This window comes from Halichondria panicea, chromosome 6 (genome assembly GCF_963675165.1).
Source record: "Halichondria panicea chromosome 6, odHalPani1.1, whole genome shotgun sequence".
Lineage (NCBI taxonomy): Eukaryota > Metazoa > Porifera > Demospongiae > Suberitida > Halichondriidae > Halichondria > Halichondria panicea.
The window spans coordinates 4,734,966-4,752,789 of NC_087382.1; the positions used below are offsets into that span (position 1 = coordinate 4,734,966).

Sequence of the window (17,824 nt, forward strand, 5' to 3'; positions counted from 1 at the left end):
TTTTCTACGTCACTAAGCGCAAGCACTTCCCATTTTCTGAGCCACTCCCAATTCCGTGACGTTCTTGGAAACAAGCCACGCCTACATCTGCTTTGCAGTTTTGAGCCCCTCCTTCTTTTATTTGCATGTGGACTATTTTGAGCTTGTGGAAGTGGAAGTGACATCATGAGAAGGTCAATCAGATAAGCTGCTAGCCGACCTACAATTTCAGTCTTAGAATTGTCTACAAGTCTTTATAGAGCTAGCTAGAGTACAGTCATCGTTGTGCAGACTGTGATACAGATCATCACACCAAGACCTGAAATTGCAGCTACCTCAGCTCAGCCTTTATTTCGTGAGTCTTGTTAGCTAGCTAGCTCTACATCATCTTGTAAACCACAAAGTACATATGCATATGCGCATGTAGATGAAACATGCATATGTACAATGCACAATGCAGTGTTGTATACCACCAGGCTTATTAAATTTCATCCTATCACTGGTTAGCTAAAGGTTGTGATATGTCATTTAATATCTACTGAGCATATCTTAATTAGGCGCATAAGGTTGTGCAAAGCTTTTGCACTCGAGTGTAAATTGTATAAGTTGTATGCCACCTTTGTTGATGGAATGTAACTTCATTTACATCTTCTGAAGTGCACATGTATGTGTGTTTCTGAAGTGCACATGTATGTGTGTTTCTCACTGCTCTGCACTGTTAGGCCGTCATGTCTCAAATATCACTGTGTAGCGTTAGCGATTGTGCTCTGGTGTGCAGTCAGTTCGGCATCTTTAGCTGTATCACTGCTGAATTTGAATTATTGGTCTATTGGTTATTGGTCTACGTCTAAAGTTGCATTGATAGATAGTGATATGTTCATTGTACACATGTAATGTAGATGAGCTGATTATTGACTAGCTCTAATCAGTTATTGTCTCAAGAACTGCCATTCTCGTGAAACATTCTTACACTCCACACTATGCAAAATACAAGATAGTGAGAACTTGCAGTAGTGAATGTGGGCCTGAGAATCCATTGTCTAGGTAACACTGGCTGTGAATATTGTGTTGACTGTGCTCCCACAAAAGGCTTGCTTAGCGCCTGCACTGCCTGCATGTGTGTTTAGGGTCTGGAAAAGTTGGGAGCATCTTGACAACAGTTGTGTATTTGATAGCTTATGTATTTGTGTTCCGACCATTATATTTATGTAAAGGTCAATATGTGTGTGTGGTTAGGTATGGTCAACAGGTTGCATTGTAATTGTCTGAGGACTATCAATAAAGTTATACTTTGTAAACCATATATTTTATTTACTGTTGCTAAAAGCTTTGAAATATGATACTGGTTTTTAAATTGGCACAGAGAGGTCCCTATGTAAATTTTTGTTCGTTGTGTATGCAACGACGATAATCTTTAAATTTAATTTTAGGCTGGCTGGCGTAGAAAGATGGTTGATCTTTTTGGGTGGCTAGCTGGTTTTGCAATGTGATGCACCTGCAGTATTTCCTGTGCCTCCACCTCACAGCTGTTGGAGCACATGTCCGGGCTTCAGTGTACATATCAACTATTCAACAGCCTTTGAAGTTGAATTAGAGCCTTTAGTCTTTGAGTATAACAGAGCTGTGTCTTGTGAGGTGTACCTCCATTATTATAATACTACCCTGCATAAGCCTAGCTGTGCACTGTGTACCTCCATTACTCTGTTTCACTAACATAAATTACGCCCCCGTCATCTTAAAAGGTACTAAGTTAACAAACTACACTCTACAAAGCCATTGCAATTTGGACCCTCTCAGAAATTGGCATCTATTCAAAAAGCTCACTCTTTGGACTATAATTATTTAAATATCCCTAAGAGTGCTCTCTCGTAGATAGTGTAGCGTTGTTTCTAAGGAGACCAAAGCCGCATTACTTAAATTCAAGCAACTATGCTCCAAAAATTGCACATTCATGCCTGAGATAGAATTTCCTTTTTTCTGTCGAGCAATTTTCAAACGGGGCTGGGTAGGCAGTTGGTATGTCGTTGTTATCATACCGACAAACCCACTGAGTCAGTGAGTGGGGTGTCAAATGACTTTGATCTCTGACAGTTATTGTAATGCTTTATTTTTTCTTCTTTGAGCTAGGCCTCTCAATTATGCTCCAACCTTCCGTCACACGGTCTCTAATTAAACAGTTAGTCTCTCGGAAAGGATAATATTTCATTGAATAAAAAAGACGTTTTGGGCCAGTAGTTCATTTTCTCTTGTAGCGCTAAAATTCCATTTGTGCAGCTCTGTTCAGGCATTCACCTGAAAGTCATAATAAACATAATTGACTTGTACATATGCTTGTGTGTGTATACAGTACATGCATATGTAGTTGATACTACAATATAATTGTGTGAAATCCATTAGTAGAATAAGAAAGGCACTGAAGAATGTGGCGTAATGGGCTGAAGTTACATGAATCGTGTGCAATATATTAGTCACGTCTTATACACTGTGTAGGTAGCCAGTGTTATTGACCGTATGGTTAAATGTCATTGTCATACTGACTGGACACATGCATGGTCATTCTAATTAAACGTCTGGTGAGTGACCGATGGCAGTGAGTAATTTCTAACACTGGGTAACTTGTCCCCACAAGTAGATTCTATATTGCTACCTTAATTGTTAAATGACCTGATTAAACTTTAACGTTTGTGGGTGGCATATTGACCCATCAATTTCCTCGAGGTTGATTGAGCAATGATGAGTTAGTCCTCTTAGATCTGTTGTCACTAGTTGTCTCAGCCATTAATTATCTCGCCGTGTTTTGCAAGTATGTTTTATGCAAGATTGAATTGTGTTGACCATGATTCACGGAAAAGTATATCTGATTCGTACGCAAGGGTGACCATCTCCGTGGTGATTGTGTGTGGCCGGCTATAGGAACGCTATCCCATAATGTACTTTTGAATAATTAATGAGCTATAGTGCTTGAACTATAATGGTTTTACAACACCTGAGCTTTAGGTGTTGTGTTTGTGTTTGCATTTGTACACACACCAACTGAAATTCTTCCCACTTGGCTGTACTTTTGTAGCATTTTTATGGGCTTATAGTAATAAGGTTACTGATTGCTCCTGCCATGCATCCTTATCCAGGCCAGAGTGCATACATCCTTTATACTCTAGTAATCAGTCATTCAGTGGTGTAGTTGATGGGGTTATTACCAGTGCCTTTGTAGTGAAGGTAGAAGGAAGGAAAGAGGTCCTCCTTTGATGCTAGTGCTGGTGGATATTGCAACAGTGTAGAATGTGAATGGTGTCAGGAGAGTCCGATGGTTGCTACGGATATTATCTGATCGGTCGTCTAGATTATTCGTTGTTCTAGCTAAGGACGTTCATAAAACACTTACGATTGATTGAGCAAACTAGTGGAAAGAGGTCCTCCTCTGATGCTAGTGCTGGTGGATATTGCAACAGTGTAGAATGTGAATGGTGTCAGGAGAGTCCGATGGTTGCTACGGATATTATCTGATCGGTCGTCTAGATTATTCGTTGTTCTAGCTAAGGACGTTCATAAAACACTTACGATTGATTGAGGAAACTAGTGGTGATAATTATCATAACTATATAGCTATTGTTTTTGTGTGTCCTTCTTATTCTGGGAATTGATGTAAAATGCTTTTAGTTCTCTCCTATGATAATGTTGTTGGAGCCTCTGGAATGCCTCCCACCAGTAAAGAACTCTGTGATGTGACCGACCGTGTTTTTATACTTGAGTGCTGTTGTTTTAATAAATCTGGTCCCAACGACGCTTGTACACAACACACCGACAATTCAACAAATGAAATCGATACGTATATATATAACTTGCTTAGATATATATAACCAAGAGCTTATAAAGAGAAGTGAAAATCAAAGTTGATGTACGCAACGTATTATTATATTCATGCTCTCTCTCTCTAAACAAAAGCCTTGTGTTCTCTTCAGCACTTATTTTATATACAGTGCGCGCTATAGCTTTGTGTACAATTGATAGCTGATTAGTTCTAGATATTTGGTTGCATACCAGCTAGGAAATTTAAAATTGTATGCAATATTGATAGCTACATGTACAGTGCGTTTCTGTTATGACTCTGTGTCCTCTTTGCAATGTGAATGCACTGGTGTGGGTATCTTATGTTGATACTGAACTCAACCGATTTTAATGGAGGGAAAATATTGTGAAAGTGGACATGCAGTCATTTGTATTTCCACTATCAATGTTGTTCTGGGAAGCAGTATCTTCCCAGGAGAATGCTCTTTGTGTTATGGATGTTTTGACTCCTTATTCTGTATGAACTTCCTCCTTGAGGTTTATATCGTAACCTCAGTTTTAGTTTAGTGGTCACCATTCTGCAGGAAATGGTGAAAAGTATATTAGTCCATGTGTGTTGCAACATCGTACACTTTCATTGTATATACTGCAAGCAGTTGTTTTCATAATTATTGTACGTACATCGTAAAATTGTTCTGTACAAGTATACAGATTTTTTTACTGTCCATATATACACGAGTTGTGATGGAGAGGTTAGCTAAGTGTTTGTGTATAGTGAGGGCACAGCATGTCTGGTTCCCATGCAACGCTCACACCTGGCACTGTCTCAATGCTATCACTTTCAGCCACTTGCAAAGCTAGTTGTTGTTGTGCACATGCACGTGCTCCATTGCAGCTCACCCTTGTTTTCAGCTATGTTAATCTCTGTGGGCATGTGGTGCCAATATAGTTGGAGCTGCCTACAAAAACTTTGTGGCATATATGACAACTTTGTGGCTTATGTCTGTTGGTATGTTGTGTACAGATGCCTCTGGTCTCTACAAGACTGTGTACACTTTGGTAACCATGGTTTGTGGTAGAGGAATGTGGGAAGAATGCAGATTTCCCCCCATGTTCACTAGTAGCTAGGTCTGTTGGCCTGTGAGAAAGAAAGCTTACAGTAAAGAAGCACTGTTAGCAGTGTCTGTCAAGAGGCAGTACTAAATATAAATGTACTTGTGATGGCTTTAACTTACTGTACTTACTTTTTGTGGCCATACTTTATTTTTGAAGATTTTTTTTATAGGATGTATACAAACATGTGGGTTGGTATGATCAGTATTACTACTTTTTGTATAATTTAATTTTCTTAATTAATTGTATGCTGGCTTACAATACAAACTTTACAAGCTATTATAATTGAATGACAAATGGTATAAATTCATCAAACCTCAATGCTGCCAGTTTAAAATCGCCAGCTGCAAACTTGGCCCAGACCCAGGGCCACCGGCATGTGATTGCATGTTTGTATCCCATGGTAGTTCCCCAGAGGAAGTCCCACATGCATGCACTAAATCACTACATGTTTGGGCTCATTTCTGGTCACACGTGACAACATGCACAGGGCCCTGTACACTGCACTTGTAGTGATTCTTACATGCAATGTCAGACCTCCTCTGGTTCTTCCCCGTACCTTTTAGTTGGTTTTAGTTCTAATGAATCAGTGCGAGTGCTTTGCTTGTGGTGATGAGGCCCTTTGATATTGAGAGATGTGGAGTAATATGTGGTGTGCCCAGAGGTAAACAGCTACTTGGCAACAACATGACTTGTGTATATTGCCTTCTCCTGAAATTATGCTTTGGTCTCTTGACCCCAGTTAACGAAGCACTCTAAGCGCATGTAGTGGGTGGAAATGGAAAAGAGATCATTTCCGTCCCCTATTTGTTAATTGAGACAACACCGTAACTATCCTACAATGCATGTTTTGATGTTATGGTGTTTCAGTTTGTATAAAAACCGAATGTGTGCATGTTGTAGACACACACCTAAAATAATCCCTTGTCTTAATTCAACGCCCACTCACTAATTTAGACCGGTCATTCAGTTGATAATAGTTCTATTGAGATCATTATAAGTACACACTATGATTTTAGAAGCCCGGTGGTTGAAATCTCAAATTATTTCATTGCTAATTAACGTATGTCAATTTTGTGTTATGGTTTCCCTCGTCAATAGCTCTCCTATACTTAGTGTGTTGACCACACCTGTTGATGTTCGTGTATGCAGCTGTCTTAACTGTGCATATTTTGCATGTTTTTGTGTCTACATTATTGTTTGTCTCGGAGGATAGTGTTGTCTATCAACTGTTGATTCTCTGCTGACCTGTTCGCATTTAGTTTATAATGATCTCAATCAGCATGCATATGCAGTGACATCATGTCCCTAGTGTATTGCAGGCTGCCTTTGAACAAGCCTTGACAAATTTATAACTGTTTGGCAAGACCATTCAAGATTGCGTATTCATTGATAGATAACTATATTCATACGACGTAAAACGGATAGATTTTCGCGGCTGGTGTATTTCAATGCTTATATTCACACTGTGTGTTGTCTAGAGACACTTAGTTGAGAATTTTGATGCACTATAGCTAATAGCCTTTTTGTTTGTTAGCTCTATTATGATATCTCTAAGCACATGCATGCATGCTTTACATTTATGTTATAGCAATAAGTTAATGTACATAATTATAATTATGTGTATCTATTCTCAATTATGTTTTTCTTTGCATTGCAGTATAGTTTATAACCTCAAGTCAGTGAGAAACCATATTCAAAGATGTCATTCTTCTGTGCTGGCTCAACCTCGCAAAATGTGAAGAAGAAAATGAAAGGAGGTAAGTAAACACTGCAATTAATACTGTCATGTTGTGTGAAAGGCCGTGTTGCTTTAACAAGTGGTTTGATTCTGTGCTGTGCTATATATAGCTAGCTTGTACTATCTTTGCTCTGGTAATTAATGGCCGTCTTGTTTTGTACATACATAAGCAAAATTTTGGCTACTTGTTATAATTATTTTGACGGACCCCCTCATTTGAAGAGGGAGCCTAAACACATAATGTTATCATGTTTCTATAAAAAACATTTTGTGTCAATTTGTTCGTGTTTACTTGCCACTATAGCCGTGTGTACCACATTTGGTGATGTACTTAGCCACTCAAGGGGAATTTCTGGCTTGGTATTGACCAAACATCCTGATATATTGGACGCCCTAATTCCGAGCATGTTTAGTGCCCATTCATGCGAACAGAGCACACTTCCATAAACTGCAAAGTAGCGTGGTTGAAGTTGTTGTGTGTACAGTGCCCTCCTATATATAGTTAAAGCTTATTTTTCAGTTTAAGCTTGATAATCGTATAATCAGTGCAGTGATCTATAATCATGCCTGTCCATATAGTATGTAATTATAGTGGTCACCCTCCTAGACAGTGGCACACATGCTATTAATAGAGACTTTGGGGCCATTAATGTGGCTGAAAGTGGTCACCCTCATAGACAGTGGCACACATGCTATGGAGACTTTGGGGCCCATTAATGTGGCTGAAAGTGTCACCCTCATAGACAGTGGCACACATGCTATTAATAGAGACTTTGGGCCCATTAACACGTGGCTGAAAGTGGTCACCCTCATAGACAGTGGCACACATGCTATGGAGACTTTGGGGCCCATTAATGTGGCTGTGTTGTAGTGCTAATGAAAGGTGACCACACTAGACAGGTGTTGTGTGGAGTTAAACCAGGCCATGTTTAATGAATAGTTGAGCTCTTTTTAACTATTGTACCAATGAATACAATTAGTGCTAACTTGCATGTGGTTCCCATGTTAGACAACTCACAAGCCTGCATGTGACTGTAGTCCTCAAAGCAAAGTTAAAAATGCAGTTTTGATATCATGTCTATTTCACATCACGTCTTTGTATGGTCATTGTATGGGCAAATAGTGCAAAGACCAAATGTTTAGTCTCACATGTCCTACCCACCTGTACAGCTGTTCCATGTAAGTGCCCGTTGCATAGTAACAGCCGATAATTACTCTGTTAAGGATGAATGTGCATGCAGGTAAGAGTCATTAGACGATACGTTTAACCAGGAGTACACGCAGGGTTCAGGGTTCATGCAATCCTGGTTTAGCTAATATAACACTTTGATCGGGGCTGCATGTACCTGTAGCTGTAGCTATCAATAAAGTATCTTTTTATGCCTCGAGGCGTAGCCGCACGAGGAATACGGTAAAGCTGACTGTCTGTGTGTGTGTGTCTGTTCCAGCTGTAACTGCTCATTTTGAAAGCAATTAGACGATTTGGAGTACGTACACCCATGGGATATGTACAGCTGTGCATGTGCGTGCATCCTACACATGTATACTAAGCCTCTCAGTACAGCTAGACTAGGACAGGTGGTTGTTTGTTTTGATCAAATGCGACAATTGCAGATTATAGAGTTGGCATAAGAGAACACCGCAGCCTGCCATGTTTATGTTATAGCTCTCAAGTGTGGCGGATAAACACGTGGAAGATGGGATAGTTTTGTTTGATTCAAGCTAGACAGTGTTCCTGCGATTGTCTGGGCTAGTGGGATTGTCTGGCCTATTGGTGTTTCGTGTCAGAGGTAGCTAGCACATAGTATCTCAGGCACTGGTTAGGAGAACGAACGGTTCCTCTTGCCTGCAAGTATAGTGAAACTCTATTGAAGCCTTACCTATACTGAGAATGAGCTGTTGCATTTGACTAATACATTGCAGCTGTTGTTATTATGCTGTGCTGTTTTGTATGTACTAGCTCTGCATTAAAAGTAAAATTCTATTTTTTTTTGCAATTTGTGAGCAATTTGTCTAGCCATTCAGTGTTTTAGTGTAGTCCATATGCAGCTGTAGGTGGCACCTCTTATTGTTGCCTGAAAGGCAGACTTTTAATTACCAATCTCATTGTAGGTCCAAAAGTGGGCTGATTGTCTAACTAGTGTTAGAGTGAAGAGTTAATAAAAGAAGACTGAGTCTGCCAATTATCCATTGTATGCTGTGTTAGTGTTAGTTGGGCCCATATGGTAGAGGGTGGATTTGGAATATCAGTGGTGGCTTTATCAACTGTTGTGGCCGGAGGTGTTGTCTGAACTGGGTGTGTGGGATGAACCTGCAGTGCCAGAAATTGCTCTTTATTTTGTCTTTATATCGATTGTTGTGTACTGGTAATTCAGCCTCAACTTGAGCTAGTTTTGGATGACCGAATTTTAGAAATTTAAGCAGTGAAATTAGAGCCTTAATTCGAAAGCAGCATTTAATGGAAATGAATAATGCTTATAATGGATGTTATTGTCTCTGGTGTTGCCATGGTACATTACCTGTTCACTAGACCGTGAGACTGATGTCCTAGCTGCGTGTGTGTATAGTGATGCCACATTCCACTGAATTTTTTAACTATAATGTTGCTAAGACCTATACTGTTTGTTGATGAGTATACTTTATACTGACGGGCTTGTTACATACGATACTTATAGGGTTAATCACTTGTACGCTTATTGCATGCATGGCTTACGTCACGTTACATGTACACCGAAAAAGACCAAGTTTTGAATTAATGCATAGCGTACAACACTGTACAAAGTGATTGCGTTTCTAACTATTATGAAGTGAATGTAAAGCATTTATTGTATGCGCACGCTTTCTCCTTTGCGAGTCTTTTATTTTCGATCAATGCAAAAACTCGCAATCAAACTGTATAATAGTGTATAAAGTCTCTGGGCCTCTGTTTACTATTTAATGATCTAGGTGCAAATGTGCAACTAGTCCGTTGTATAGGGCACACCCGAGTTGTGTTTGCATGCAGTCCAATCATTTTAGCAGGTGCTTATTTCAAAGGCGCTTCTAACAATAGATTGCCTCAGCTGCTTCACCAAGATGGTAGTATAATTTCTCACGGTTATCAAAGCCAAAGTTTGATTGCAGACGTTGTTATCTTTGGCAGTGCATTGAGCACGAGTGTTTCGTTCTGTTAGACTGAATTAAGGAATTAATTGTTTTAGGGCCGTCTTAATTATTCATGCACCTTTTCAGGCAAAGGTTTGGCAATAGTTATGATCTATAGTAATTTTCATGGCATAGGACCTCTAAAATCGTAGTTTGTAGTGCACTTATCCACCTTTGTCGAATACCGATTGCTGTTGCTGTTGCTGGCTGTAATGTACGCGTATTTGTGTGTGTGTGTGTGTGTGTGTGTGTGTGTGTGTGTGTGTGTGTGTGCGTGTGATGATAAGAATGTGGTGTGTTGATTGTGCAACATGTGTGGATGTAAAATGATAATGTGTGACTAGTGACGGCAACAGCCCAGAGGGAATACACAGCCTCATTGATGCATATCACTGTTATCTATGATGTCATATATATATCACTGACTTCATTGCCTTAATTGATCAATTATCATTTTTCCGTTAAAAATGAGTTCACCGTGATGTACAATATCCAGCTACAACAATAACACGTGGAGAACACATAATAAAAGCAATAAGTACGGTACACTATGCAGATGGATAAAGCAGCTTTAGTTCATGCAACTTAGCTAAGTTTGTTATGCGTTAATTGCAAATACATTTTTATTTTTAAGAGCCAAAAATCTGTTTGAAAATAGCCAATAATTCAATGAATAAAGTGGTGACATGTGAAGCTTTTAGCCAGCCCTTGTTTTGTCACGCTCCACTGGTCAGTGTCTGGTGTCTCAGATGTGTGGTGAGATAAGACAACAGTGGACTGATAATGGTTTGTGTAGGGCACATGTTTGTGTAGATGAATGAGGAGATAGCTAATGATGGAATGGGAATGGGACATGGAAGTATTAGAATGAGTTTTGTCTATACACTCTTGTAATTTGAGCTGTTTGTGGTAATGTGATTCAATCCTTTGAAGCTGTAGTCTAAGCATTATTCATTGACATAGACAAAGTGTGGTCAACATATACAATAGCAACTTGTATATGAGATGCCCTTTACCAGGACAATTGCCCAGCTTATGTATCCTGTATTTTTGGCTCTGTGCCACTTGGGGTGTATGATTTCCCCCTGACCACCACAACCCTCTCACATGACCTGTAGTGTCTGAGATACCTTGACCACATGAGCAGCTCGTATTTCTCAACCCATACACATTCCCAGGCCACCTGCACTCTCTGTGTCTCTGTGTCTGTGTTGTTCATTAGGTTGTCTAGGTTGCTCATATGAGTCAGCTTCAGGACATTTACTGGTATATACATGTGCAGTAGATTTACAGCTCCAGTAAAAGTTAAAAAAATATCTGTTCAGTAATAGTCTGCTTTTTGCATTCAAATGTTCAATGCGCTTGATCTACCTACTGGGTATGTTTTTCTGCATACACGTTTATTGTGACCATGCATGCGCCCTGTAAGCAGGTCACCCTCGATCTATAATACAGCCAGCTAAGTTAGTGGGCCCTAGCTCTTATTACAGCCACTGTTGATCGCTACCCAAGGTTGCATGACTAGTTTTTACTGTTGTATGGATTCACAATTCCAGATAGTCCTTCCTCTTTCTACCTTAGCTGTGTTTCCTTGAAAGATGTAATGACGTACATGTAGCTAAGTGTTAATTATTCTGACTAGCCTAGCCCTAGGGCCAAGCCTTGATATGCGAGCTGTCTGAAACCTGTAATATCTCACATCCTGCATGCAATTAAAGTGCCCCGAGGCTACATGTATGATTATAGCCAATCGTTATAGGATGGTCTTCATAATGAACAAATTTGGCTTTTGTTCAAATTTAGACTTGTACTACACTTTGTTTTTTGTTAATCCTATAGGCGTCAGTTATATCTACTCTGGTTCTAATTGATGCAGTATGTCATTACAGTACATTGTAAACGATATACTATCGAGCACACGCCCACCTATTAGCTGGGAATCGTCTTGTACAAACCATGTAGGCCACTTGTAGGGTCTCACTGTGTGTGTGTCAGTGTGTGTGCGTGCATATCGAATTAAGGGAAGCCCTACTACTGGGCTCGTATAAAAACACATGCACTTTGTTAAGCGTTTACATTCTTGTCAGTGACTTTAGTCAAGGAAGCTATTCACCTAGTTGGCTAGCTATAGCATATTAGTGCTGTAAAGATGTTTTCACATTTACCGGAGGCTTGGCTTAGTTTCAGAGGTGAGATCCCGTACTTGATATAATGGTGACTGTGTGTGTTGTTGATTGTGATAGTTGCATGCTTAGCTATACTGCCTGCGTTGCATAATCACGCCCGGTGAACAAAGGCTGGAGGCCAGCCATGCATATGTATTGTTCTATAAGCTATAGACACTTTTCAAGTGATTCTAAACATGGTTCTGCCACATGGAGGAGTTGGTGTACATGAATAGGAATATGCATGGCTACTGTGATATACATGTATGCTTGTGATGGTTGTTCAGTGTCGCGTATAATATACACTGTACATGTATATGTAGGTACCGTTGTGATGCCCTTCTGGTTTGCGTAGGTGTACTGTATTGTACACGACTGTATAGTTGTGGTCGTGTAGGCAACAATCTAGTGTTGCTATCACTGTCCTCACACGCCACAGTTATATGTAGCTCGTATACATGTACAGTGAAGTGGTGACTAGCTTTGAGAGCTCATAACTCTAGTATACAAGGTCCAATTTCAGTGGTTTAAAGATGAAGTTGAAACTGAAAGTGAGCTCTTTCCCCCTAGCTAATATGATTAGCCCTGTATTATTGATACTGCCTCAAAGTTGCGTACATAACACCAATAATTATAAGCGCCTTGTAAACAGCGTACTTATTCCGGGTTGTGTACATAACCGCCAGCTGTGTGTACAAGGCTTAGACAATGACTTAATGTATGTATACAGTAGAGATTGCATTGATAACAATCGCTAATCACCCTTTGTGAAGGTCAGAGTGCATGCATGTCATCATGTGATATATGTAAGGCTACAGTTTAGTATATAAATGCTTCGTTAAACAAATACGTGTAGGTGTAGACTAAGCTAACTGATATGCTGTAGGAATGGTGGTTTCATTTAACTATAGCTTCATTGTGTATAGGATTATGTAGTTGAAGCTTATTGAGACTATATATAGAGTCAGTGCTATCAAGGGCTTATGAAGAGAAGTTTAAAGTTATAAACTCTTGCTGATGTCTTTTTACTCTGGTATCAAGTCTTCCTTCAAGAGAGGTATGACAATTGGCATGGTTGATGCTTATTGTAGCTCTCATAACAATACAGGTTCTGTGTTTCTATGGTATCTCTAATCTCTCCAGGAATAATTATTCCACAAAGTAATACTAATACCTAGGAATGCTTAACCTTACATGTGTAGCTCTTCTAAGAAGTATATAAATCTCATTTTAATTTCTTGAATGTACAGTTCCCAAGGTACTGTAGCTATAGCTACATGTACGTACGTGTATTGACTTTGTCTGGTGCATTATCATAAGCTGATCTCAGAATAATGGACTGCCAGCCATTAAATTTTTATCCCAAAATATTTGGTGTACTAAACGGGTTACTCGAAGTGTTATGTATCTCTTGTATGCTAATATGTTGTCGTCGTTAGTAACGCTTGAGTTAACTGGTAGGATCATTCCATTTCGTTCCTGATATCATTCAAAAGGTTCCTTCACTGACCTCTCCCTTGTCTGTGATGGTCATCTTTGACCCCTGGGTATAGACCAACAGTGGCTGTATTATAGAGGGTGGCCTGCTAACACAGGTCCAAACACATGCTATGGAGAGACTTTGGGGTCCATTAACCTGTCTGTATTATAGATGGTGACCTGCTTACAGGGTGACCACAATAGGCAAGTGTCAGTATAGCAGCTTGTACTCGTGAACCACACATATGTCCATAAATTAACTGTCTTAATTATGTACCGACTGTCAGTTTTGATGTCATGATTAGAATCTCTTGAACTGTGTTATTGCACACACCTTGTTAAACGGTACTGTCCGTTGCCATGGAGTACACGTACGGCTTTACCATTTCTATTATTACGGGCTTTTGTTGACCGTCTTTGAAGCCCAGTAACTGCATTAGTTACTCGTCCAACTGGCAACATCACTCAGTGTCTGTTGTACTTTACACATGAACTGGAAGCAAGTTAAAGCATCATCAGCCGTAAACAAAGTAGTCTTCATTATACAACATGCAGTGCACATTTTGTGTGTAATTTAAACAGATGCTTTTAGTCTCCACTTTGAAACCACTTTACAGCTCGTGTTATTGGTAATAGTTTTTGTAACTATAGAGTCTAGATAATGGATACCATTATACGGCTGCATTAAGTTTCATTGAAACTAGAGGCCTCAGAAGTTGGCACATCCAACCCACAATCTTTAGATCATGTCACTAATGGCCCGAGGCTGAGAATTTCTACGTATAGTCTGAAGCAATTAAATTTTTATGGGTAGTTCTGAGCTTCTTCATTTCTTTTGCATATTACCCTTACTTGACGAAGTTGCCAAGCAGTGTGTAATAACTACATTCCAGTTCGAGTAGATATTGCACCAAAGGCATAACCTATTGAATAAAATGGTGTCAGTTGTACTCGTCAGAATCAACTGCCAGGTTTGTTGAGACTGCTCTCATTACTTTTGATATGATTTTGAAGGACCTCTTTCTTCATCTTAGCCAAAGTTCGATATCATAACTCTTTGGTACAGCCATTACTTTACTGCGGATGATTGATTAGACTGAGGGCACTTTGTGTTGGCGTTTATTTTAGCTACTGCCTAAAACTACATGTGCAAATAATGACTTGTGAGTACGAATAAAATTTACACTATACATTTACCTCCCCCCCCCCACACACACACACACACACTCACTCCACAGGTTCCAAACCCACCTCTCAACCCATTGGCAAATCATCGAGCAATGGCCGTGTCGCCGCAAATCCATTCCAAGACAGTAAGAAATCACTTCCAACAATCCCGTTCTCAGATCAGCCCAACACGCGGCGAATGATTGTCCTTCAAGAATACAAAGCCGTCGACAATCAAGGCCTGACAGTGCAGAGGGGAGAACAAGTTCAAGTCCTGAGCCAAGAAGGGGATTGGTATTATGCTCGAAACGAAACCAAGAAACAAGGATTTGTACCGTGCTCACATCTAGTACTCCCGTACTCTGCAACAAGGACGAAGAAATCGCACACACACCCGATACGCCCTGTGGCAAGCAACTCGACCATCCATGAAATGGAGCACGTGCACCAGGGTGGGGTGCCTATGTACCCAAGCCACTCGGCCGGTATACCGAGGCCTCAGGACGAGTTTATGAATCGAGCGAATGCGTTCGCACGACGTGGCAGTTCCCCTCAAGTGCTGGCCGTGAACGAAACGTGTAATAACAACAACGGAACGACCAATGGGATGACAGTAGCGATGTACGAACAGAAATATTCGCCGTCCTCTTCGAGCGGTGTTGCCAGTATGAATGGACCGTCCTCTCCCAGTTTTCAGTCGCTACCCGAGAATTACTCACAGGACATTAATGGGCCACATTCTAGTGGTAGCAGTGTGACACAGGAACGGACATCTCTCTCGAGCATCGAGGAGAATGGAATCGAACCACCCAACGGTTATCACATGCAGAATGGAGTCGGATTTGAGGAGCCTGGAATGCGATCGCAGCGTACGAACTCTGAATCAAGCCTCATGCACATGCAGGCACGCCCCCTACCACACCCACCTCCTCTGCCGAACCATGAGGGAGTGTATCTCGACAAGAGAATGCAGCACATTTATAGTACTATCACAAACGGCGAGAACCCACCACCAATCCCCCCCAGGGAGAGACCCCCTGCGCTCATGTCTCACAGTCAACCTTACCCCGATAGTGACGAGTATATTGCACCTGCTGACGCTGTTTTGGAACAGCCTGGACCACATTTGGATAGACCTCGAGTTCAAAGTTTGAGCGATGTACGAGCGAGAGAAGGTCACAGACACGTTCAGTCGAACGTGGACTATTCGGAAGTATTCAAAGGCAAGAAACGTTCACACAGATCGAACGGATATCACCACGGGAACGATACGGCATCCGAACACAGCGAGGGAGGGTCTAGTAATCTCTCCTCCCGGCGAGGCAGTGGTTCACGACGAGCTCACGATCAAATTACCACCTCTAGAGAAGTCTTCCCCCACGAGGCTCGACCGAGTCTCGCCCATATACCTACCCAATCAACCTCCACACGAGTGGCTAAGTTTAGAAAGTGCCTCTGGGGCGTGTTTGTGGTGATAAAAACTTTTGAGTCCCAGGACGAGAATGAGTTGTCCGTATTGGAAGGGGAACATGTATCGGTATGGAATCAAGACGATCAGGATTGGTTCTGGATCGTGAAGCACTCTACTTCGGATGAGGGTTTCGTTCCAAGCCGGTTTCTCAAAGAAGTGGTGGCTTCTGAAGTTCAACCCACAAGTGGTGAGTATTCTCTGTAGACTTTCTGTACAATGCATACCCGAATAGAAACCAGGCACAATTGTTTCCATTATGATATTTACTTGAAGCAAGGTCTTGTAGTGTGTCTAGAAAAGCTCTAGTGATGCTCAGTATGTTTGGAATGGCCTCTTAAAAGTTGTTGGTTGTTTTTGCATTAATTTAAGAGCTTGTTTTATGTTTTTTCGATGATACACTCTCTTGAAACCCGAGTTAGGCTAATGTATGCAAAGTCCATTAAAGAAACTTAATACAATAATTATATTACTGTCTAGTACGTGTTATAAACAACTCAGAAATTTAAGTCTTGCTTCATTAACTTATCGTCTGATAGTAGCATCAATTTTCCAAGCTTTGCCAAAGTGCCTGTTCGAATTAAGTGCTTTTGATGGACCATGCCCTAAAATAGAACTTATACGTTTTACAAGAGTGATTAAACTTATTGTTAGCGATTTAATCGGCGTGTTGTTGGTCCATTAAGTACAAGGTGTTGTGATAGTCCACTGCATGGATTGTGCTGGCTACGTGTAATTAGTGGCTGGAGCTTTTGGGCCAATTGTGTCAAATGTCGTGACTGTAATTAAATTGTTGGCTGTGTATCTAAAAGCCACGCACACTCCCCCAGAGCTTAGATTGCTATAATTTTTATTAGCTAATAGTACGTGTTTTCAATGCTCAACTCCTTTACTCTCTCTCTCCCCTATACTTGCAGTTTCTGTGCAATCCCACCAACTACCTCCGATTCCACCCAAACACCACTCAAACCACACCCACTCAGATACCGGACAATTCCGAAACCGCTCACACTCACAAGAATCCAGCAATCAAGTTAATCAAACCAATCAAGTCAATCGCAATCGAGGGCGACTAAACTCAGGCGGAAGTTCTCGATCTCGTTCCAGTCTGAAAGCCAACCACTCTGTGACAAGCATCGAGAAAATGGAGATACCAGAGAGTCCCTCGACCACACCCCCTCCTCCGTATTGCGAGTACGAGCACACACACTCTCACCAGCCCGCCCCCACACATCCTCACCAGCCCGCCCCCACACGTCATCACAGCCTCTCACAGCACGATGGTCACTCGTCACAGCAAGGTGTCGTGGCACAGATGCATCGGACACGCTCGCAAGGTCATGTGATCAGACAGAGACCACACCCACCCCCACCCATGCAGAGATTTCTGAGCCCACCAGAGACTTACAATTTACGATCTCCTACGACTTCTATTGACGATGGAACTCTTGTTTGAATTGACTACTTGAACAATTCTTTTTGCTAGTGTGTGACTGTGTGTGTTGTATTTAAGTCGACTTTGTATGTTTGTATAAATTATATACCCAACTTTGTAATAATTATTGTGTTATGCGATTTTGTTTTGGTGTTTGATAAGATTATTAATTTTACATACAAATACGTATACCATAGAGACAGGGATTGGAAACGTTCACGTGCCCCGGTATAATTATGTGCTCTATATATTATCTATGTGTATACATACCTTCCTAACAATACACGTAGATCTAATGTAATGTACGTATAGGCAGTATAAATTATGATAGATGATAATTTATTAAT

The 17,824-nt window shown here is 40.8% G+C and overlaps 1 protein-coding gene across 3 annotated transcripts; it reads left to right on the top strand.

Annotated features, from left to right (window-relative positions):
- Nucleotides 1-169: 169 nt before the first annotated feature.
- Nucleotides 170-17,617, top strand: LOC135337297 (uncharacterized). 3 transcript variants are annotated; one of them, XM_064533214.1, is made up of 4 exons: nucleotides 170-334; nucleotides 6,539-6,638; nucleotides 14,646-16,232; nucleotides 16,960-17,617. In XM_064533214.1, the coding sequence occupies exons 2-4, from the start codon at nucleotides 6,581-6,583 to the stop codon at nucleotides 17,496-17,498; spliced, it is 2,184 nt and encodes a 727-aa protein (XP_064389284.1). In that variant the 5' UTR covers nucleotides 170-334; nucleotides 6,539-6,580; the 3' UTR covers nucleotides 17,499-17,617. The 3 variants fall into 3 exon arrangements, with proteins under 3 accessions (XP_064389284.1, XP_064389286.1, XP_064389285.1); XM_064533216.1 differs by lacking the exons at nucleotides 170-334; nucleotides 6,539-6,638 and adding an exon at nucleotides 11,717-11,952; XM_064533215.1 differs by lacking the exons at nucleotides 170-334; nucleotides 6,539-6,638 and adding an exon at nucleotides 12,261-12,985.
- The last annotated feature ends 207 nt before the right edge of the window (nucleotides 17,618-17,824 follow it).

Excerpts from the sequence above, each read along its gene's own strand:
- LOC135337297 (XM_064533214.1), top strand. The coding sequence starts at position 6,581 with ATGTCATTCTTCTGTGCTGGCTCAACCTCGCAAAATGTGAAGAAGAAA. Across the intron at positions 6,639-14,645 it reads GAAGAAGAAAATGAAAGGAG|GTTCCAAACCCACCTCTCAA; the intron begins GTAAGTAAACAC and ends CTCACTCCACAG. Across the intron at positions 16,233-16,959 it reads TGAAGTTCAACCCACAAGTG|TTTCTGTGCAATCCCACCAA; the intron begins GTGAGTATTCTC and ends CTATACTTGCAG.